The 22,925-nt window shown below is 40.7% G+C and overlaps 1 protein-coding gene and 1 long non-coding RNA gene across 2 annotated transcripts; one reads left to right on the forward strand and one right to left on the reverse strand.

Moving 5' to 3' along the window:
* The first annotated feature begins 1,317 nt into the window (after positions 1–1,317).
* LOC134625801 (uncharacterized) lies at positions 1,318–15,306 on the forward strand. The gene is made up of 4 exons (XR_010093758.1): positions 1,318–1,450; positions 1,535–1,693; positions 15,056–15,112; positions 15,277–15,306. It is a non-coding gene; the product is annotated as an uncharacterized LOC134625801 (long non-coding RNA).
* A 923-nt stretch (positions 15,307–16,229) lies between these two features.
* LOC134625802 (von Willebrand factor C domain-containing protein 2-like) lies at positions 16,230–20,642 on the reverse strand. The gene is made up of 2 exons (XM_063471099.2): positions 20,157–20,642; positions 16,230–18,424 (listed from the first exon to the last, which is right to left on the reverse strand). The coding sequence occupies exons 1-2, from the start codon at positions 20,532–20,534 to the stop codon at positions 18,218–18,220; spliced, it is 585 nt and encodes a 194-aa protein (XP_063327169.1). The 5' UTR covers positions 20,535–20,642; the 3' UTR covers positions 16,230–18,217.
* Between the last annotated feature and the right edge of the window lie 2,283 nt (positions 20,643–22,925).

The raw sequence follows: 22,925 nt of genomic DNA on the forward strand, positions 1-22,925 counted from the left end.
GTGCTAGAAAAGTAATATTCCACATCTTTAGAACAGAATTCCAGAAGTTAAAATGCTCAGGTTCCTGCCTTTGACTTTGCTGCTACATAACAGTAACACCAAATGCATGCCCTTTTCAGTCATGAGACCATAGGGTGATGAACCCATCTATTCTTTTGGACTGTACCTGACCAAGACCCATGCTTGCTAGGTATGGCCTCAATAGTGGGCCCTCACAGGTATGGCCCCACTAGGGGGCCCTGATTACCCACTTTAAGACACAAAGTATCTAAGATTTATTGGCAGGGGTGCACATAAGTGGTCCGCAGGTGCGCATTCGCTGTCAAAATAAAAGACGCGCTCCAGATAAGAAGTTGCAACGCGCGTTTGCGTACATAAGATTTTCTGGAGGAGGACAGACATTTGTTTAGAACTCTTAAAGATGTCGAAGAAGCAAGCTCCTTTAAGCAATTACTTTGGTGTTCCTCCACCTCCGAAGAAATGTCAGAAGGAGTCCGAACAGCAAAAGAAGCGCGTATTCTCGGAAAAGTGGTTGCAGGAGGTGAGCTGGCTTCAAACAAATGATGATCGAACAAAGATGTGGTGCAGAATATGCCGTGAAAATCCCACTCTAGCGGACTGAAACAGTGCATTTTATATGTACGCAAACGCGCGTTGCAACTTCGTGTCTGGTGCGCGTCTTTTATTTTGACAGTGAATGCGCACCTGCGGACCACTTATGTGCACCCCTGTTTATTGGGAAGTTTTTGAATTATGATTATTCTGGCCTCTTCCAGGAGATCAGTTTGCTTTGGAAGACCCTGCCAGGGCCTATTTCCATGAACATCACAGCTAAAATAAACTTATAGATGTACAAACTAAACCAAATTGAGGCAGCAATATTTTGAACATAAGCCTCACTAGAAGATAAGGGATCTGACAAGCTGAATAAGAAGTCCTATTGCTTGTCCTATAGCTTGGTTGGCCGACAGTTCTATGGAAATGATATTTGTGGATATAGAAACAATGTTTACCTTTTCAAAGGCCTAATATTTCAGAGCACATCTTTATATCTCAACAACAGAAAAACACTAAAACATAATATCACAAATCACTTTACACTAAACTACACATTCATTCACTTGCCACCTTCTTTCAACTTTACCTGTCCTACAGGATGTCGTGGCTCTGATTCTACTTGTCATGGTCCGCTGTCCTCACCAGTTGACCTGCCATGTCTATGTTGTGCTTTGTTGTTGTTCTCTCCTGGTCCCTCATTTCCTTCTTTGCTTGTTGGTGTGCGTGTGTCTGGGTTTTGCTGTGACACCAGGCCTGGAGAGCTTTTCCCGCCGTGGGGCCAGCCACACCTGAGAAGTAATCAGACTCACCTGCAGCTGATCAGCCTCATCGAGAAAGCTACTTAACAGAGTAGCTGAGCGTCAGTTGACACTGAATTGTTGTGAGAAACTCCGTGAGTCCCCGGCTAGTGAAGTGAAAGTGTTTTGTGTTTGTCGCTCGTGTGGGTTGTACTGATGACTGCCTTTGTTGTTTCCAGGAGAATTGAAGAAACGAGTGGAGAGAGTGGAACATGTTGTATATCGACACCAAGGGAGCAGAAATACTCACCACGGACACTGGGAGAAGTCACAGCATGGAACAAGCACCCTAAGAGAGCACGCACTGGGGCTTATTTGCATTTTGTCATTTGTTCACTGTAAGTAAACGCACTGTATTCTACACAGGAAGTACTCATTTGGCTCCTCCCTTTGCCAGCCTGACCTCCCTTTTGCCTCTCTTCCATAGTTCATTTGATTGGTACACAGTGCATGTTTGTTGGGTTAAAAGTCAAAGGAGATGAGCAAAATTTGTATCACAGTTGAATAAAACTGCCAGAATCTTAGGAATCACTTCAGTGATTTTAATGCAGCAAGTTTGGTTCAACTGCACCAGCAGAGACTGTATGGGGAGTTGACAACGACGGCTGTAGGTGAATGAACATAACAGACAATTTACATAATGGTTTACTTGTTACAGCCACAGGATAAGCATGTGCAACCTACTGGATACAATATAGCTATGCTCCTAAGCAGAAGGACAACATAGAACTACCACCTATGAATTTATATTGCCATATGAACATGTGTTCCTAAATATAACTCAAAGGGATAAAGTAAGTTCATGAAATCCAAAAAAGAAAAGGCATCTTAGGCAACATCTGAGTCTACTCTCCTGACTGTCAGTAAATATGAAAGACATTCTAAGTCCTTTGGATGCAGAGCTATCTATGTATTCTAACTTATTCTCACACATCAATAATAACCAGCAGCTGGATTATAATTTCTGTCTTTAAGTCATCAGCATTACAGCATAAGCAGAATATGAAAGACTAACAAAATTTAAGATGGTCAAATTGTTATGCATCCACAACACCACTTTTATTCCTTCTGTAGGGCCAGGTGTTAAATCCTGTATTTGGTTGTGTGCATCATCCTTGACAGCTCACAAACAGTTTCCTAAAATATTTTCTGGTTAAAAACAAATGTACTTGGCTGCTTATATTTATTTTCATCAACACATCTTTATTTCAAAAAGGTGTTGAAGCAGATTTTCAGTGTCTTTTCTCTCTGTCCTTATTCTCCTCCATTTTTCTCCTTCTGTTAATTCTCTTCCTAACTTCTCTTTCCTTCTCCTTTCTCTTTCCCATTCCCTGGTCCTGTCTGTTCTGATTGTAATAACTTAAAATAATAATAATAATGATGATGATAATAATAATAATAACAATTTTAAAAAATCCTAGTAAACTGACAATCAAGTGGACCAGTATAGCAAAAGGTCCACATGGGAAAATAAATCTGTTGGGCATTTTTCTTCAGACAATAATTCTGATTGCTGCAGTGTCAGACAGGACAGGTAAAAAAACAGAAAATAGGATTTAGGACACGGCCCCCTGGAGTCTAGATGGTGGTGGTGAAGGTGAAGACTGAGGTTTGAATAGAGCTCTGTCTGATGTGTCTGAAGTGGAGATGGGGAGGAGGCAGGCTGCACGAAAAACAGTCTAAAAGAAAGAATGATGGAGAGCAGAGATTTAAAGCATGTGAAGCAGAGGCTGATTGGCTCAAAGCAAAAGGGTGAAAAGATGGTTGGACTAAAGTAATGATGTCAGTATTGAGATTGACAGCGTGAGAAAGCGGTAGACAGAAAAGCAGCTGAACACCCAAGAAAGCAGGCAGATGAGTGATGACTGATCTTACTTATTGAATTTACACATAAGCTTCATTGCTAAAGTAAAAACTTATACCTTAGTGTAAGAATATTAACCTAACCAATTAAACATATGTCCTGAATAGGAGAATTCAAGAATCAGGTATGGATAATGAAATGTTTTCTTTGACCCCGCAGTTTGCCTCTTTCTCTTTCACTTCCTCCTCCTTTTCAAAGTGCTTCTTTCCATCAGGCTGCTTCACCCATCGCAGTTTGAAGTCTCCACTCAGGCCATGCTCTTTCAGTCTCTGACTGAACTGTGAAACATAAATGCCTCATTAATATCCTGTTGAATCTTTAAATATCTCTGATTAATGAGACTTGTCTGTGGGAAAACGTTTTAATAGAAACATTTACCTACAAGTAAAGAAAGGGCTTCATCACTTGCTGAACATGTAATCATAATGATGACATTTAAATACCACTTTGCACACATTAAGAAAACAGTTCTTGAAGGCTACAGGTGAAAAAACTTATTTTAGAACAATCATCCTCTGGAAAATACTGTATTTAACACAGTATTTTAAGAACATTTTCAGAAAATAATGTTTGTTCTTCAATGTTTTGGTTGGCTTCTATAAAAAGATTATTATTAAATATGCATTCACTTTTCTATTTTTAGCAGTATGATTTCACTTTTCAAATACGGGACTTTTCAAATTAACTTTATTGTGCAGTTTACCCACATCTATGAGTAAAAAATGTGACGAAATGAAGAAAATGTGTAAAAAAAAATATGTTGCCTTCCTCAACTCACACCACAACTGGAGGCAAATCAGCTGTGCAGTGCATAGGTGTGGTTTCCTCTGCAGGGGTTCACGAACGGTTTCCACCTCTATTCTGATCTTTTTTTATGGTGAGGTGTTAATCGGTATCTATTTCCAACTCACTATTCATATCTCTATGCTCAGTCAAAATAAGCCAGTCTTCCACGTCTACGTTTGGTGTTCCAAAAGTGGTGGTGCAAACTGAGTACTGGAGTAATGTTTATGTATTCTGTGTGAGTTGGTGTCAAGTACATGCACTCTCATCCTAAAGTCTCAAGAAGACTTTAAGACTTAGACGTTGAAGACTGCAATGCAGTATGCACTGAACTGTCTCTGGTCCTTGTTGCCACTTGCAATACAGGAAGTTGCCCCAGATTTCAGTTTTTGGGCACACATTGTGGCATCTGCTAACTGTTTGTGTTGAATTGAAAAATGCTGAGGCACCTGATAACATTTTGAATTATCATTTTTATTACTATATTCATCTATTTAAAAAAGATTCATTTCATGTCAGTTGTGCTGTCAGTCTTAATTTTAACATCCCATACATGTTATAAAGACTTTCTTTGAGTAAAACGCTTTTTTGGGTTTTTTTTTTTCATAATAGGTAAATATTATTGGAAACTCAGATATGACCTTTTCCAAGATTTTCTCCTTCAGGTCCTCCATTTCCACAGAGGGGTCAGTTTTCTTCAGCTTAATCTTCAGCACCTTCCTCTCCCTGAGTGCTGGATTTATGAAAAAGAATGAGGGGAAAAAAATGCTGTGATGCAACGATCTTCTAAAACTAAAGAAAATATCAAAATATATTAAAACAAACAAACATCTATATAGTAAAATCAGAACTCACCAGTATAACAGACAAAGTACCAGTGTCCACCACAACCATAGTTGACCCACTTGCCTTGAAATATAGTCCCACATGCATCTGTGGGTATCTTGGATGGTTTATCAGGAGCCCAGTTGTTTAATAACTGTGCAGTTCCATCCAACCACTTCCAGGAATTCCTGTATAGTCCAATCCACGTGTAGGAACTCACTGTTATCTTTTTCAGCTCTTCATTCTCAGATTGGTTTCTCACACTGGCCAAGTCAGTGTGGTTCTTTCTGCAGTAGCTCTGAGCATCCTCCCAGGTCTTTCTCATACTCACAAATATGAAGCGTGATGTGTCTGAAAACATTTGAGCAAAGAAACATAAGTAAAGGTCTAACATCACTGCTCAGCCAAAGAATGCAAATGAGCTATACATCTGTGTTACTTATTCATCAGTCATGATAATAATCAGGACACTGATATACAGTATGCATATTGTATTTAATTACTTTTGTTGTAGCAGAAGAATGGGAGTTGGTTGTTGCATTCTACATCTGCCCATTTCCCATTTTTAAGCATTGCTGCACAAACTTTATGGTGTCCTGAACCATTGGGTTCACCGTCATTCCACATCCTGAACTCAGCCTCCCCTTCACCATAGTAATGCTGGTTTTCCAGAGACCACTTCCATGCTTCAGTGTCAGGTATAAGTCCAATCCACACATTAGGAAGCCCTTCTGTGAGTTTTCTCAGTTTGGCCAAGTCTTGCTCATTATGTACAGTGGCCAGGTCAGTATACATCGTCCTGCAGTATTCCTGAGCTCCAGCCCAGTTTTTTGTATGTTCAACAAGGTTGTAACGACGAGGAAAATAGCCAGGTAAGTAAAACAGTCCTGTGGAAATGATATGTGTACATATATATATAATTCTGTTTTGTTTTTTTTACTTTGGTGCCTTTAGTAGCAAAAACAGCTAAAATGGGTGACATGTCAGAGTGCAACCAAGTCAAATCACTGACTACAAACGTAGGCATTTAAAAACAAACTCAATTTATAGTTTGTGGTCAACAAATCACAGACAAATGCACACATTTTGTTTTCTTTGTTCAATTAAAACAATGAAAATAAATGAACGGGAAATAAATAATTCAAACTGACCTGACAGGACCATCATCATAACTGTAGTCTCTTTCATGATGCAGTGTTAGACACTTCACCTTAAATTGATGTGTTCTGGTGTGTTATTTTCTGTGGTGGAAGTAAAAATATATACTGTAACAGTACTGCACTGAAACTCATAGCTTAGTAAAGGGTGTACTATGTATTGTAGATAGATCCAAAACTTGATTTGTGAACTAACAAATATAGCTGGGAAATAATAAAGAAAGCAAAACATTTGTCCAGATTGTACTGCCAGGAAATGAAAAACGAAGTACTTCAGAGAATGTATTTTGTCAGTGACAAATGTGAACATGACAACAGACTAAGATATATGAGAACGATGTGATGAAAGCAGAACAGGAACCATAAAATTCAACATTCAGGACCTGGCCTTGGCACAGAAATCAGTGTAAATGTGTTGTGAATATGGTAATGGTAAAAACCTTTGTGAATTTGTTCATCTCTACTCTTTTGTCGTTCCACTTATACAACCCCGATCAAAAGTTTAAGACCATTTGAAAAATGGCAAAAAAAAATAAAAAAAAATCCTATTTTGCATGGTTGGATCTTGACAAGGTTCCAAGTAGAGCTTCAACAAGCAACAAGAAGAAATGGGAGTGAGACAAGACGTTTTTTTGAACATGCAATTTCTTGAAAACAACACTTAAACTGAAACAGACTGTTTTACAGCTCATCAAAAGTTTAGAACCACACGTCCAAAAAACCCTGTAAAGCCCCCAAAACAGAAATCAAAGTTCCAAACATGAACTCTGTAATGAGTAGCTCCACCATTATTGTTGATCACTTTAAAGATTTGTTGCGGCATGCTTGATGCAAACATTTCCCATTTTATCTTGTTGGATGTGGAAGCTCTACTTGGAACCTTGTTAAGATCCAACCATGCCAAATATGATTTTTTTTTTTTGCCATTTTTCAAGTGGTCTTAAACTTTTAATCAGAACTGTACCTTCAGCAGTAAGTGAGCCCAAGACTTTTAATAACAATACTGTGTAAAAGTCTTTTTTTTCTTTGATCCTGTCCTGTCTGGCAGCTTTTGCAATTAGAATTATGATCTGAATGCACTGTTTGCCAAACACAATTTGCTTCTCCAAGATCAGCTCTATACATTCTCTATAGCTTATACAGAATTTATAGAGCTTGTTGTTTTTGTTTCTTTTATCTGTTTCTTTATTCATTTCTATTTGTGTTATTTCAGTTCTATATTATATGTGGCATATAGTATGACAATGTCTGAGGCACGACAGGCAGAGGAAAGAGGGAAAAAAGTTAAGGGGGGAGTAAATAGGGGAAAAATATAATAAAAGGATATAGCACAAATAGAAATGCAATGTATCACCAACTGCTGCCCCTGTAAGAAAAACAAACATACAGCACCTGGAACAGAAAAATATGAAATCAAATCAACAATTTTCTTGTGGTGTGTGTGTGTTTGTATCTGTGTGTGTTTGTATCTTTGTCAAAAAAAATACTTTAAAATGAGAGTGGGAAGCCGCAATTACTCCCCCCAGGAGTCAGAGACAAACAGATGATTCTAGGAGATCCGGGCCATCTGCAGCCCCCAAGAGTACTGAAGATCTAAGGCCACACATCTCAGCGTCATTTGCGCATCCATCCCAGCAAGAGAAGGAGGGAGGCCTGTGGTGGGGCGTGGTCTGCGGCACAGTGCGGGGAGGGCGGATGCACCTGCACGGCATCCTTAATCACGCCCGCCGAGTTAAAAAGACGGGGACTCAGGAGTTGGTATGTTGTGGTGTGATGCAAGTCAATAACATGGCTCAAAACTATGATCCCTGGACCCGCCATGTCTCATTCACACCACACTGGTGCCGAAACCCAGGAGGCGGCACGGCAGGTCCTTACCGGAGCCAGGGAAGGGAGGAGCTGGCCCAGAGGGTGGCCGAAATGGCGTCCGCCCAGCGGGAGCAGGCGACGGAGGTGCGTCGCCAGCAGGAAGAGCTGCGGGACCAGACCGAGCGCCACCTGGAAAGGATTGAGGAGCTGGCGGCACTGCTCTGGGCCTGGGCGCCACCCCCACAGGTGTGTCCCGAAGGCGGTGAAGCGGTGGGGAAGCCGTGTGAGGCACCTCAGCAGCCGGAGGTGGCAGACGAGGCGCGCGAGGATCTGCGCCTGCCGGAGGAAGAGCAGCCGTGCGAGGGGCTGTTCGAGCCGGGAGCGGCGGCGGTGACAGTGGAGCCGCGCGAGGGGGTGCTCGAGCTGGGAGCAGCGAGAGGGTCTGATCGAGCCGGGAGCGGCGGTGACGGAGGAGCCATGAGATGGGCTGCTCCAGCCGGGAGCAGCAGCGGCGGCGCGAGGAGACAGAGGTCCCCGTGCCAGGGGAACCTGCTTGATTGGAGGTGGGGAGCTTGAGATCGGCGTGCTCGCCAGACCGGCCTCACCGCCACAAGAGGCCGGTGCACGCCAGACATCTGCCCAGCCGCCTGTGAGCCGGGGCTCATGACTGTGCCGGCCACACCGCGTCCACTTGCCACGCCGCCGACCTCCGAACCAGCTTTGCGGGTGGCCACCTGAACTCACACCTCCCCGTCGCTTGGCCAGGGCCCAGGGGCGCCGACGGTCCGGGCTGATTCCCTCTCCTACTCGCCGTGGGGGAGTAGGTTCGTCCGGATGGCTCCCCGGCCTCAATCGGGCGATGGGGGTATGTGGTGGGGTGTGGTCTGCAGCGCAGTGCAGGGAGGGCGGACGCACCTGCACGGCATCCTTAATCAAGCCCACCATGTTAAAACACGGGGACTGAGAGTTTGGTGTGTTGTGGTGTGATGCAAGTCAATAAAATGGCTCAAAACTATGATCCCTGGACCCGCCGTGTCTCATGCACACCACAAGGCCCAAGATGGGGCGCCCATGACTAAAGGTTAAGAGTCCCTGAGGACCAGAGGTAATGGCCAGCCAGTGGTGGGAGGGGCAGCAGCGTCCAGAGTGGGAACCCTCAAACCAGGTCCCACAGGGGCCAAGTCTCATCAACCCCCTGACCCATAGCTGGACTGGCCATTGGGCATACCGGGCATTCGCCCAGTGGGCCGATGGTGATTTTTCGTTTTTATGGGCCGATTATTTATTTATTTATTTTTTAGTAACGGTATAAACAATGAAAGGTGGTGGATTGTCCAGATGCTGGCCGGTGTGTAAAAATAACTCAGTTGTTTGGTGGTTGCTGTGGCGGAGCTTCCACTGAGGCCAGCAGGTGGATGAGGGAAAGGGGAGGCAGGAGGAGCAGAGACCCGAGGCGGCTGTCGGTCCGAGTGTCAGGTGAACTGAACTTCAGTTAAGAAGTTATGACCTGCAGTCTATTTGGGTCAGATATAAACCAAGTTTAGGTGTAGTTTATTTTCGTTGTGCTGACTTTTTACAGTCAGTTACAAATAACTCGTACTGCGTACTAGCTAGCATGACGGAGTTTCTATACAGCTGGGTGGGTGCTATGATGTTACTGATGGTGAGCTTTATTTTATCCGTAAGGGTAGTTAGTAGAGTTGCCCACCATACAGTAAAAAATGGAATGGTCCCATATTCAGAGAAAATATTACGCATTTCGTGTTGAGCTGAAAAGGAACACAGTTTGTCCCGGACTTCAGCTAGAATGGTAAAAGACACAAAGCTGGAGTTATTCTGTGTCTTTACGCTGTCAGCTGTTTCTTCTTCTCTCATTCTCTCCCCTCCCTCTCCTGTTGCTACTTCAATCATGAAACCGATCAATGATCAGCTGATCGGCTTTTCTCTCTTGTTTGTTTATCGCCCACTTTGCGCCAGAAAGAGGAAACCAGCGGATGTCGCGCTAAACAACAGCAGCACGTTTAAGCTTGATCAGCTGTTGTTAAATTTATTTAATATTAATTTCTAGTATCAGCTGATGTTTGCTGGAGCCACAGCTGAAAAAGCTGCTGCTCATGATGTCGGTTTGGATATGTGGTGAGAGGGAAACATGCAGATGAAACCAGGAGATGTCCTTACTGAATCATCAGAGCTGAACAGGTGATGGAGGAACAGGTTTACCTTTTAGGTGACATGAATGAGTTGAAGGGAAGTTATGAACTGTTTCTGAGAGACAAATAACACCAGGATCCTTTTCTAAGTAGCTGACAGCTGGTAACTGTGCAGGGGTGGGTCTAGCAAAGTTTTGCCAGGGGGGCTTGTAGGGCATTAACTGAGAGATGGGGGCACAAAGAAATACTTTTCTTTCTTATTCTCATTTAAAATGTCTAGCTTTAATAAATAATTATCTGAATCTTACAACCAAAGTTTTTATCTGATGTAACATGTATAGAAATCATACATATACCAACAAGACTGTACATCACTGTCACAACAGTGTTTGTTTTCATTCAAAGGCTCTATGGCAGGGGTCCCCAATCCCAGTCCATGAGGGCCGGTGTCCTGCAGGTTTTAGATCTCACCTTGGGTCAACACACCTGAATCACATGATTAGTTCATTACTAGGCCTCTGGAGAACTTCAAGACATGTTTAGAAGTTAATTTATCCATTCAAATCAGCTGTGATGACTCAAGGACACATCTAAAACCTGCAGGGACACCGGCCCTTGTGGACTGGGATTGGGGACCCCTGCTCTATGGCTTTAATACCTGGTGGGCCGGTCTCTAGTCAAAATGCCCGGGCCGATTTTTTTGTCCCAGTCCAGCCCTGCCCAGACCCAAGCCCAGTCATGCGCATACACCCCCCTCCGAGGTGACATCAAGTAGACGCCTCTCCGAACCAGCAGAGAACTAGCGATGCAGCCAGAAAATAAAAACCTAGTCAGTCACTTCAGGCATTTAGTCATAAAGTAGATACATGAAGACATATAAACAGAACCACATTAGTGTTCAAACGAGCATAGATGAGAGAACGTTTACTCAAGTAAATTTACGGCAACACCAGGTAAGATTTTCATAAATAAATTATGTTTCAAATTGTATCAGAACAGAAGAGTTATACGGAACATCTTTTGAGCAAGCAGTAAGGGATTCATTATGATTTGTTCTGAATAAGAAAATGTATTTTATTTTTATTGTTTTTTGATTTTTATAATCTCAGATTCTTTTATTTTAGTTTAAAAGCAAACCCATTTATACTATTTTCTGCCCAGAAAATTAAATTAATTTCAGTTCAATTCAATTTTATTTATCACAACATCAGTCGCCTCAAGGTGCTTTATATTGTAAGGTAGACCCTACAATAATACATACAGAAAAAATCCAACAGTCATATGACCCCCTATGAGCAAGCACTTTGGTGACAGTGGGAAGGAAAAACTCCCTTTTAACAGGAAGAAACCTCCAGCAGAACCAGGCTCAGGGAGGGGCGGGGCCATCTGCCACAGGTCTCATTTTGTTTATTAATTTGAATACCCTGTCATTTTATGACTTAGTTGAATATAAAATGGAACAGATAATGTATAAAGCACAAAATATCTTGCTTTGCTCAGAAGCAGTTTGAAGTCAAATTGAGTCAATATGACTTGAGGGGAACATATTTTGAATTAAAAACTAAGATAAGAACAAACATAAAGCAGAGATGTGTTTCTGTTAGAGGTGTTAACTTTTGGAATAATTATTACAGTGACTTAAAAAGGTGTCATTCATTGTCCTCGTTTAAGAACATGTTTAAAACTAGAGTATTGGAACAATATATAAATCAAGAATGAAAAAGAGCAATAATGACAATACTGAAAGTCTTGGTTGTTTTGCTTGGATTATTTTTATGAACTTTAATTTAATGTATTTACTTATCTAAGATAGAAATTTTTTTTTATTGTTTATTTAGTTTTGCCTTATGTAAATGACCTGCTTGCTGAATGATCTTTTGTTAAAAGGATTGGCATTATAAGCATGTGCCTCATGTGCTTATCTGATGCTTTCTTGCTTTGTGGTAAATCTTAATTTCTTTATTCATTGAGAGATTTGAATGCTAATCAAAAAAACCAAAAACAAAAAGAGATTGACAGATGGAGTGGTGCTGCACCTACAGTGATGCGGACGCTGTACCAGTCCGTCATGGTAAAGAGAGAGCTGAGCACAAAAGCGAAACTCTTGATTTACTGGTTGATCTACGTCCCCATCCTCACCTATAGACACAAGCTTTGGGTACTGACTGAAAGAATGAGAACGCGGATACAAGTGGCAGGAATGAGCTTTCTCCAAAGGGTGGCTGGCCTTTCCGTTAGAGATAGGGTGAGGCGTTTAGGAGGGGAAGATGGATGGATGGATTTCTCCTTTTCTTCTTTGGCTCTTTATTGAATCCAGAATCAAATTTAAAATCAAATCCTTTTCCTAACATACAAGGTCTTAAATAATCAAGCCCCATCTTATCTTGGTAATACTACTTAGCACCATATCACCCTAATAGATACTTGTGATCCCTATGGTATTTAAACATATAACTGGAAGCAGAGCTGCAAATTATATGCAAATTCAGGACGCAGAGGAACTTGAGGATGTTATACATTAAACCAAGTCTAAATTTAACATTGAGCACTATGTAACACTGTACTATTCATTGGATTGTAATTATTTGCATACCATAGTCAAACAATGGTTTTGGTGTCAGAGAAAGAGGAAGCCAAGTGAATGAAGACATGAAATCATGTAGAACTGAGGAAGGCTGAAACACAATCGGCTAACTGTAGCAGTGATCTCAATGTTGCACTCGTAGTATGGCACTATAGTTGGCAATGCCATTTAAAAAGTGGGGGTTAGCTCAGCTGACGGCAGGACAGGAACACTTTCCAGGATTTATGCATTCAAAACTCACTTATCACAAATCCAAAAGAACGAATCATGAATCCATAAAACACAAAGCCACAGGTCAACAACGCAGGGAGTATGTTAAAAACTGTAAACACTGCCACTGATGTCACTTGTGGGATGATCAATGGTGTCAAAAGCTGAAGATAAATCTAGTAGGACTATATTTATCCAAAATGCATAAGAATATCATTAGTGAGTTTTATTAATGCTGTTTCAGTGCTGTGGTTTCATTGGAAACCAGCTTGGAATTTGTCCAAGATATTATTTACCACTTGATTATTGTTATTAATTATTAATCAAACCAGGCTGAGTGTGGTTAGCAATTCCTTCATGTGAAGGTAGTGAACCTGGGAATTTGTGTCTCCATGGTAATGGATGGGATAGGATCACTGATTCAGGGGTTTGGGTTGACAGCTGGGGGTAATCAGGCTTTTAAAAGTTCTACTCCATTGAGAATTCATGAGCATAAACTATTAAACCAATTAACCAAGATGTCCAAAAAAGTAGGTGTGGCGATGTGGACGTGAGAAAGGAGAGCTGAAAACCTGGCTGTCAGGTGCTCATTAAAAATGTCAGACTAAATGGTTTTCTTCTGGGAAGAAAATACTGGCTGTATCAAAAATTACACACTTGTGGTCAGAACAAACTCCTTTCATATGAATCAGACATTTGCAGGGAGTTTATAGACTGGCCAAGATTAAAAACCAGATCCTGGATATGTCCACCTTTATTTCCAGGGTCATTAACATGATGCACTTATTTAAATGACTTGGCAGTACAGTTAGAAGGATGGCCAGTATGTAAAGAACACTACCAAAATTATGTTGAATTTAACAGCAATATCTGAGAGCAGATTGAATTTATTACATGATTTAAGTAGAGTCATCATGCGCTAGAATTTTAGATTCAATATCAATACCCAGGAAAATACCATCAATACCACAGCGAAGATCTCATCCTCCAACAGCTGAATGTGAGACTGGGAAGCTTGACAGATAGGTGGTATAACAGGTAAATGGTTAATTAGCAGTAAATGTAAGAAAACAGCTGTATGGAGTGTGAACTGAAAGATTTCTGGAGCATCGTTCCATACATGCATGTCTTGCAAGATTAAGGCTATTTTAGTGAGCCTCATTTACTAACAGTGCATACACATAAATCTGTAATTTATCAATATTTTACTACTTTAGGAATACATTTATAATTCCTTCTTATGAACAAATGACAAAAATGACTTTGACCATCACTTGCAGTATAATTCCTTGGAAACTTTGGCAGTGGGTTTCTCACCTGAGGCTGACAGCTCCTTGTCCTCCACCTGTTTTCTTCTTGTTTCTTGTAATCTGATTTTTATTTTTTTTTTCACATCAGACTTTTTGATTCCAGGCTTTTAAAATGTTCGTCACTTCACGGAAACTCTTTGGAAAGTTGAGCCTCAACAGTCAGACTTCCTCCTTATTTCCTGTGGTGGAGCTGCAGGCTTTGCTCTTATAAGTCTGTCCCCAGTTTCTGTGCTTCAGCTGGAGATATTATATAATGTTTATTTATATAGCGAAATGGGGGCGGGTCAGCATGCAGATAGTATAGTTATAAACCATGCAATAGGAGACTGCCTTGTGCAGGGTGGTGAGGACAAAGTATGCTGGCATGTTTCAGAAGTCCGACAGTAATTTTTCATGCAAACTTTTTTTTTTTTTCACGCAGAGCACAGACGAGTTTAGAGCCTTTGGGCGATGTGCGCAATCACCATCAATCTTATTTGCCAACTCGTCTACTGCAGACAGGAGAGAGTGAAAACTGTCCAGTGTTGTTGCTCATGATGTTACAGTCTCTCACACAGAGGCTGGTTTGTCATTAGTCGCCTAAATGACAGTTTCTTTGGTGCAGCAGAAAGGAGTTGCTGAGGTCATTTAATGACACAAATCAGTGATGCTTTAACTGAAAAACAGCAAAAGTTCAAACTTGTCTGGGGACGTTGTTGTGACTTATAAAGTCTGCTTATTTTTATTTGTTCTCTAAAATCAGTGTTAGCTAAACAGAGAAACTCATTTTTGCTTTCTGGGCCACAAGCGTGCTGGCATATCACCAAAATGAGCCGCTTTATTATTTGAGTTTGTTAAAGATTTCTGTTCCTGTTCTGGGCTCCAGATTCACGTGTGAACAAGTCAAAAGGATGTTAGCTGTCTATGGTCAGCAGCAGCAGCCTGTTTGAATATTATAGATCGACTCGCATCAGCTTGTGCCTTTTATTGGTTTGTAGATTCTGTTTCACTGTAACGTTTAACTTTTAGGTGACAGCACAAAGTCTAAGAGAGGAGGACAGAGAGGCAGAGCGCAAAAAGAAGCAGGTGAGTGGTCACAGTCAGGAAAAAGTTCTAAAACTGCAGCTTCTGTTTGGCCCACATTTAATGATGATGATTTCACATACGCAGTGTTATACTGATATCAAAAAACGGATCCTCAACCTGCTCTAATTATAATTATCATGTTGTAATATTGTTTTATTTTGCAGTGGAATGACAGAGTGAGGAGGATGGAGAGAGAGGACACAGCGTGTGACGGTGAAGTTTGATGGAAAATTAATAGCTTTTACCCAGTATGTTCACATGCATTTTAATTAAAATATCAGTGTATGTAGTAAAGAACATATTCATTGATGTAAATATTAGGATTTAACAGGAGTCATAGCTCTCTAAACATGGCGTAAACAGGATAACTGTAACTACACTGATGTCATTGCAAATGTATTCTCCACTCTAGGATTTGGGATACGTGGTGATGGTCACATTTGAAAGAAGTATATTCCATTAATATTAATTATAAGCCACTGTATACATGACATTATGACTGAAGGCTGAGCCCCTCTGAACCTCGATTCAACCCTGGCACAGGGCAAGGACAAAGATGTTTCCATGCAGTTTGAGTAAATGAGGCCCAGTTTTCTAATCTCAGATTAAAGCACTGATGCCCCCCCACCACGCTCCAAAGTAGGGGTCATGGTTGTAGCGGGGCAGTTTTGCTGGTGTTGTGGCAAAAAGTGATTTCAAACTTTCTGGCACAACAGTGGCAGACAGCCAGGACTGCGTTTGGTTTCAGTGGTAAAAGCAACAGAGCTGCATGGGCGTCAATCCAAAATTCAGTAATAAATTCTGCTGTCCCATCTCTCTGCTGCTACCTTGGACCTAAACTAGCAGCAAACAAGGATATCAGAGTCTACCCTGCACTACTTTAACACAGTTCAACTCTGTATGGTTCACACAATAACACTGCAAACTAACCCGCTCAGCTTGCATTTACTGTCCAGTTCAGACTTTTAAGAACATAAATATTCAGCTCAGCGACACATCCTCCAAATCCAACAGGTACGACTCCTCATCTTAGCAAAAAAACACTGGCTCACTCTTAACATCTTATCCAGTCTTCCTTTCAGGAGACAAAAAAAAAAACAAAAAACCCCAGCAGGTGTAGCAGAAAGACAAATCATCTTTATTTGGGTCGACAAGTTCAGACAGTAGAAAAAAAAAAAAAAAAGGAATAAAGACAGAGGCATACTACCAAAAACAGTCCAAGTAAGAAAACAGTCCTTTGAATGCATAAGTGAGGTTACCTGTGCATTTCTCTGGTGAAGTTAGATGCATGTAGTGCCAGCAGGAATCTGTGGTCTAAACAACAAAAGCCTCGCCTCACAGAGAAGCTTTTACAGGTTAAATGAGCAAAAATGACATTAACTGAGTACAAGTGTCAATTCTTTCTACTTAGACTTCATCAATACAGGGGAACAAACATCCATGTTAATGTTTTACACTCAAAGCAAGACATGTTATTCAGATTTTTTTAAAAATACCCTGGAGATGATCCCATCATTATTTATTTGCTGGGATCTTCATGCGTTTTGTATTGAACTTTAATTTTCCTCATCTCCAGCTATACAAGACCTGCACTCAGATTCATACATGGGTAAGGTTAGTACATAGCCAAACATGCAGAATATGGAAAAATCAGTTGATGCTGACTTTACAAGAGTGTGTGTTAAAATGGCATCTGATTCAAGAGTACAAATTACCAAGGTTGACCTGGATTACACTCATTTAATAAGGTTCACTAAATCTCAAAAGAAGAAAAAGTAACAGTAGTAGTTCTGCAAATGAAATGTATCAAACTAGAAAATTGAGGTTTTTCCATAAGTGAGAGCTGAAAATATTGAGGTCCTTTTGTCAGAGCTGGCCCTTTAACATATGTCAGGTTTCTCAAAATGAATTACAGAATAAAACTCTGAATTTGTTAGCAGTGGTCCAAAGAATAAACACACAAACATGGAGCCTAACAGCCACAACACTGAAACCTCTCATGATCATCACAGTTGTGCTGAGAAAACTTGGCTACTAGCCTTCACATGGTTGTTGCAATTCACCTAATCGCTGCAGCAGCACAACATCATAGCTGCACTCACACTGCAGTAATGAGGTGGACAACAGCAGGGAGGTGGTTTCAATGTTGTGACTGGTTGTTAATGTGCTTAATGCATGTAGATGTGTGCGTTTCAACCACATCCTGTCTATACAGTAAGCCTTATCTGACGTGCTTATTTGAACTATGAGGATAAGGGACACGTGGCTGCTTTTTCTCGTTCATCTAAAGCTGTTTCACTCTGAAGTCAGTCATGATTCAGGTTTTTTTTTTTTGGAAACCTTTTTCTAGTCTAAAAAAAGAAAACAGTCTCACTAATATATGGATTCACTTCTGACCTCAGTGCTGTGGATACAAACCCTGATGATAAAAGTAAATGGACTTTCAGAGTCAGTGGTGCGGTTTGTGCTGAGCAGTTGTTTCACAGCCCTGTGTTATCCTATTCTATGTGTGTATCTGCTTACTTTAAAGTTTAAAAAAATAACATCAAGTGACATGATTAGAAAAGAGGAAATGCTCTCACAGTGCCTGGAGCACAAACTCAAAGAGGGCCAGGTGTTGTACTCTTTGGTGACATTTCATTTAAGTCAGATTATCAGACCAGGCATGCTGAGGAAAGTTACAGGAAGCATACAGAGCTTTAAAGGAAATCCTACTTTCCCTGCGTTTGGTGCAGCTACATGAAGCTGGATGATGAAAACCTACGTCACTCTCGCACTATTTTTTTGTATTGACTTTACTTTTACACCTCTCAACCAATCAGTATTTGTCAGCTGTTACAGAGCCACTTCTTCTGCATCACTACAACACTGCTGCTCCATCCAGAGAGGGAGAGCTGCAGCACCAGGAGGACATCTACACCCAGCACTACTACATATCGAACTGCTGGCTGCTCTGACTGGGGGTCAGTAGTAGTGGTGGTGGTGGTGGAGAGGTTGCTTCTTCTGAGGGAGGAGCTGGTGCTGCGGCCTCATTAGGATTAGCTGTACTGAGGTTGGCTTCTTGGCCTACAGGTGGGTCTGGGAATGCTCCTGATGATGATGCTGCTACTGCAGGTGGGATGTCTGAGGGTGGAGGAGGCATGCTGTTGCTGCTGCCCCCATCATCACTGGGGGCACTGCTGTTGGGAGTACTGCTCTCCCTGGGGAGCTCAGGGGGAGGTGTTGCTTTATCAGAGGAAGAAGATGAAGTATCAGATGGTGGTGGTGGAGCCACCTGGGGGTCTGAAAGCGGCTCTGCAGGTGCGGCCTCATCTAAAGAAAGGAATGGATGCAGATTTGGTATAAACACATCTGATTTAAAAATAAGCCGTCTTTAAGGACACATGTCATTGACATTTAAAACATGATTAATGAAGAATAGAATTAACTGTTAAACCACTCTTAAATGTGCAATATTTGTATAAATGATGTTTAATGCTGTGTCCACTAAACTCTGCTCAGTTTTGATGGTTTTAGCAACATCAAGTAAAACTAAAGTAATAGTAGCTGTACCTGACGTTTACAGCAGTTTCAGTCCAATCCAGTTTTATCAAATCGAAAACAACAGTCACCTCAAAGCGCTGTACAAGCACTAAAGCACTTTGAGAGGTCAGTAGAAGTATTGTTTCAACAACATCTAAGTACTAAACAGTTTTCATAAATGTTAACCTATCATGCAGCACATTAGCTAGCTGTTTAACTATTAGTAATAAGCTGACAGCCATGTTAGCCATTAGCAACATTTACAATTTGGAGTAATTAAAAAAAGCTTTTTCATTCATTCTGTTGGTCCCACGATGAAATCAATACAAATAATGAAGGAATTAACTTTATAGTATACATCAAAGGTGGGGAGTCATAACTGGGTAACGTCCCAGTAAATCTGAATTAAATGTTCATTGCTACTTGTGAGGTCTGCAAAATTAATAAAACAGTTAAAGAAAAAATTAACTCCACTGACCAAACCTATCTATATACAGTGAAACTGCTTTGAACGACTCCTCCATCAACCCAGTGGCTATCAGGTGGATTACGATTGTACTTAAATCCAAACAAGTTTTAAGATTTAAAGCATTTTATCCAACATGCCTCATTCACACAAGCACTTTCCTTCTATATTTAAATACTTTCTAACATTCCCACATATTCAACTTTTCGATGGATGCATCTTGGAGATTGTATTTTCCCAAGGATGTTTGGCTTGCAGAATCAAGCACCCAAGGATGGACTCACCAACGTTCCCATTAGTTAATGACCTGCTCTACCTCCTGAGCTACAGCCAACCTTCCCAGTGCATGTTGTCTGAGGAGTTTTTTTCTAGATATTTAATCAGTGACCTGAAAATGAGGAATTTAACGTTTCACTTTTTGTCCCAAAGTTATTCAAGCATGTTGCAAACTTGCTGTTTTTTGTTTGTTTTTTTTCCCCTCTGGTTTTAGATGAGTTGGTAATTTCACATTACATGATTATGTATTACCAATGAAAAATGTATCAGTGAGATGACGACATACAGAATTACTGCATGCATTAAAACTATTCTGGCAAAAACAGCTGTGTTCTGTAAAATAAGGCAAATAAGGGCTGTGTATCTAAAGTAGGCACATTCTGAACTAGTCTGAATAAGTGTTGTGAGACAACAAAACAAAACCAAAAATCCCCCCCAAACCCTGTAAACCTTTATTTTTTTTTCCTGTAAACGTGTTTCTTATTTCTTTGGAACACTTTTAGAAAACATCACAGTGACACAGCGAGGATGCTTTACAAAACATTCTATGCTTTACATGTGTCATGCAGCTGCAAGAAGACGAGAAAATACAATAGTTTACTGAGCGGCAAAAAAGCAAACAATAATTTATGATGTTTATTATAAGTAGGTGATGGAAAAACATCTGGATTGAGAGAGGATCCCTACTAGCATGGAACACATCAACAGGGTTGTAATATTATGAACTTGTGGCTGGGACATGGATTGGAGGAGTTATTCGGAAGTTTGGCTCTTTCTCACCCTGAACTCCTCCAGCAGTCTGTATGTTTTGCCCCCGTAGACACAGACTCTGGCCATAGCCTCGCACACCGGGCAGCACGCTTTATACCTGATCCGCGTGCACCGGGGGTGGATGCGAGGACACTTGGGTCGGACGCATACTGGGCCGTCGATGGTGCATGTGCACGGACACGACGTAGGGCTCGGGTAGTAAACCTCTCCGATGCTGTACACGAAGCCGTGGTCGTCGATGCACCACTTCCCCCTGTAGTCGCCGAACTCGTAGTCCAAGTCGGTTTTGGAGTATTCCGCAGCAACCGCCACGCACGCCGGACCGTGCGGCAGCGGCAGGAGTAGCAGGATCAGCACAAGCAGGACGGAGAGGTAGCGGTTTGCCATGGCGAACAGGTTACCTGACACTAAACCGTGTGTGCGATTACTGACGGGCTTCTCTAACTGAACTTCTCCTCCTACTATCAGGAGCGCCTGTGACGCCCATACATGCGCGTCAGCCTGGAGCGTCACTGAAATTACCCGAGGACAGCAGGCGGCTCCCCGAGCCTTTAATTTCTGCCAAATCCGGAGGTAACGTTAGGATATTAAAGCGCAGGGAAGGGCAAATATTTGATCATAGCTTAGTTTTATAATTACACATTTTTAGGGTCAAAATGTGATAAGAAAACAGGGAAAAAGGGAGGAAAGAGCAAAGCTGAACAAAAGTTATAGATGTGTGCAAGGTGTTATCTGGGGAAAAGTCAAGGGGGCGAGGTTGTTTTAATATTTTATGTTGTTTTTATTCATGTTTGAAGAATAATGAATGATTTTCAACTAAACAAAGTTGGAACCTAAACATATTACCACTACATTTACATAAAAATGTTATTCTCTTTTTCTTTAAATTCATTATTTATACAACAGCCATAGTTTCATGTTTGCTCATTTGCTCTTGTCACCAAATAAGATTAAATGTCATTTTAACTTCCTAGGATTGCTTTTTACATTGCTCCAGAGATTCCAACTTTTACATGTCAGACAAATAAATGAATAATTAAATACTACTGGAATTTCTGAAAAGAAATCCTTCATTTTGTAACAGACAGCGGATGAAAATCATGAACAGAAACAGCTTTTGTATATGATAACAAAATCGTATTCCATCGCATTAACATCATTATTATTGTACGGCATTGAATGTAAATCTTTTATTTCAGTCCTTTGTTTATTTTTTAGGAATGAAATATTGCATAAAATGTGTAGATGTGAAACTGTTTTTAAGCTAAGTAATGTCATGGATTGTGCTGCTTTCATTACCTTTAGATGTAATGTCTGTTTAACATGTTACATTTAACCCAAAACTATGTGAAAAAGTACTCTTTGTGCCTGTCCCTAACCAAGCATAATCGGGATTACTCAAATCAAACGTTTAGTTGTTTATTTGTTTTTTTGCTAAACTTAGTTTTTGTAACTTGACTTAGCAAAATAGTTTCCATGCTTTAATAAAAACACAACAGCCAGCGATGTGTGGTGTCTGTGTTGCACTCAGCAGTGACGTAAGGTTGTCCGAGAGTGCTACCTGGTGGGGGAACCCATCAGGCACGTGCAGAAACACAGACTGATGCGACAAAACCAGTAGGTAGGTGTACAGCGTACACTGTAGTATATAGCACACAGGAGTATTAGCTTATTATGTACACGTTGGTAAGTTGTCTTGTGACAACTGACGAACTGAAACAAATGAGCGTGCTGTGTGTGTAACAGCGCGACAAACATTACCTGTCCTTTTATTAACTGCACAAGTAGTGCTGGTCATAGCTGCTGGCTAACTGGGTAAGGCTGTCATGGGTCTGTAGCTCAGTCCACCGTTTTAGGGAACATATTTAGTTTTAAAGTAAGTTACAGGGCTTTTCCCACAGCCATTGCAACAGCGCTGGATATTGGACTTTCCAATTGGAGCTTCCTCTTCATCACCATTAGCCTGTATACCATGACCAAGTCCTCAGCAGTGCTTTTTATCCTGTTTTCACTAAAAACGATCTAATATGCATGTCCACATAATTATGGATTATTATAATTATAATATTTAAAAAACACGCTGTATTTTAAAGAACATACATTAAGAAACAGATTATATTAGATTTATATTTTAAATAAGAGAAAATGCTGATTTTACAGCAGCAAAATTATTGTATCTCTACAGTTTAAAAATGTAATAAGCTTTCTGCCCGCACAGAGTGGATAGTGAAACAAATTGAATCATCATAAATACATTATTTCATATTTATTACTTTTTTCCCTCATTGCTTTATTATTGTAGTTCTAGTAATAAATAATAAGGAAAGGATTCTGGATCAGCACCATGATGGAAACTTGTGCCCACAGTATATACAGTATTCTGAAGAAGGTCTAAAATGTCACTGTGTGTGCATGCATGTGTGTGTTTTATGTATATGGGTTTTTTAAATTATTACTCATGATATAACATTGTCCAGACATGGCTGGTAAGGACATGAGGAGGAAACAGTAGGAGCTGTGTGAGGCTACTAAAGGCAGTGAATCCCTCAGCAGCTGGATTACAAAGAGCACAGGTAACATTAACACATGTACCAGTTGTTGGAGAGGTATTCCAGTATAAAAATAATAATAAGCACAACTGAAATGTTTTGCTTCTATAACATTTTTCTGTCATCATTTTATTATAGATTAAGTGTAAGAGTTGTTAAGTGTGGATAATTAAATAATAGTTTATTGCAATAGCAAGTTGTGCCTTGTTCTCAGATGGACAGCAAGTGG

The sequence above is a fragment of the Pelmatolapia mariae genome, linkage group LG4, assembly GCF_036321145.2.
Source record: "Pelmatolapia mariae isolate MD_Pm_ZW linkage group LG4, Pm_UMD_F_2, whole genome shotgun sequence".
In the NCBI taxonomy this organism is placed as follows: Eukaryota; Metazoa; Chordata; class Actinopteri; order Cichliformes; family Cichlidae; genus Pelmatolapia; species Pelmatolapia mariae.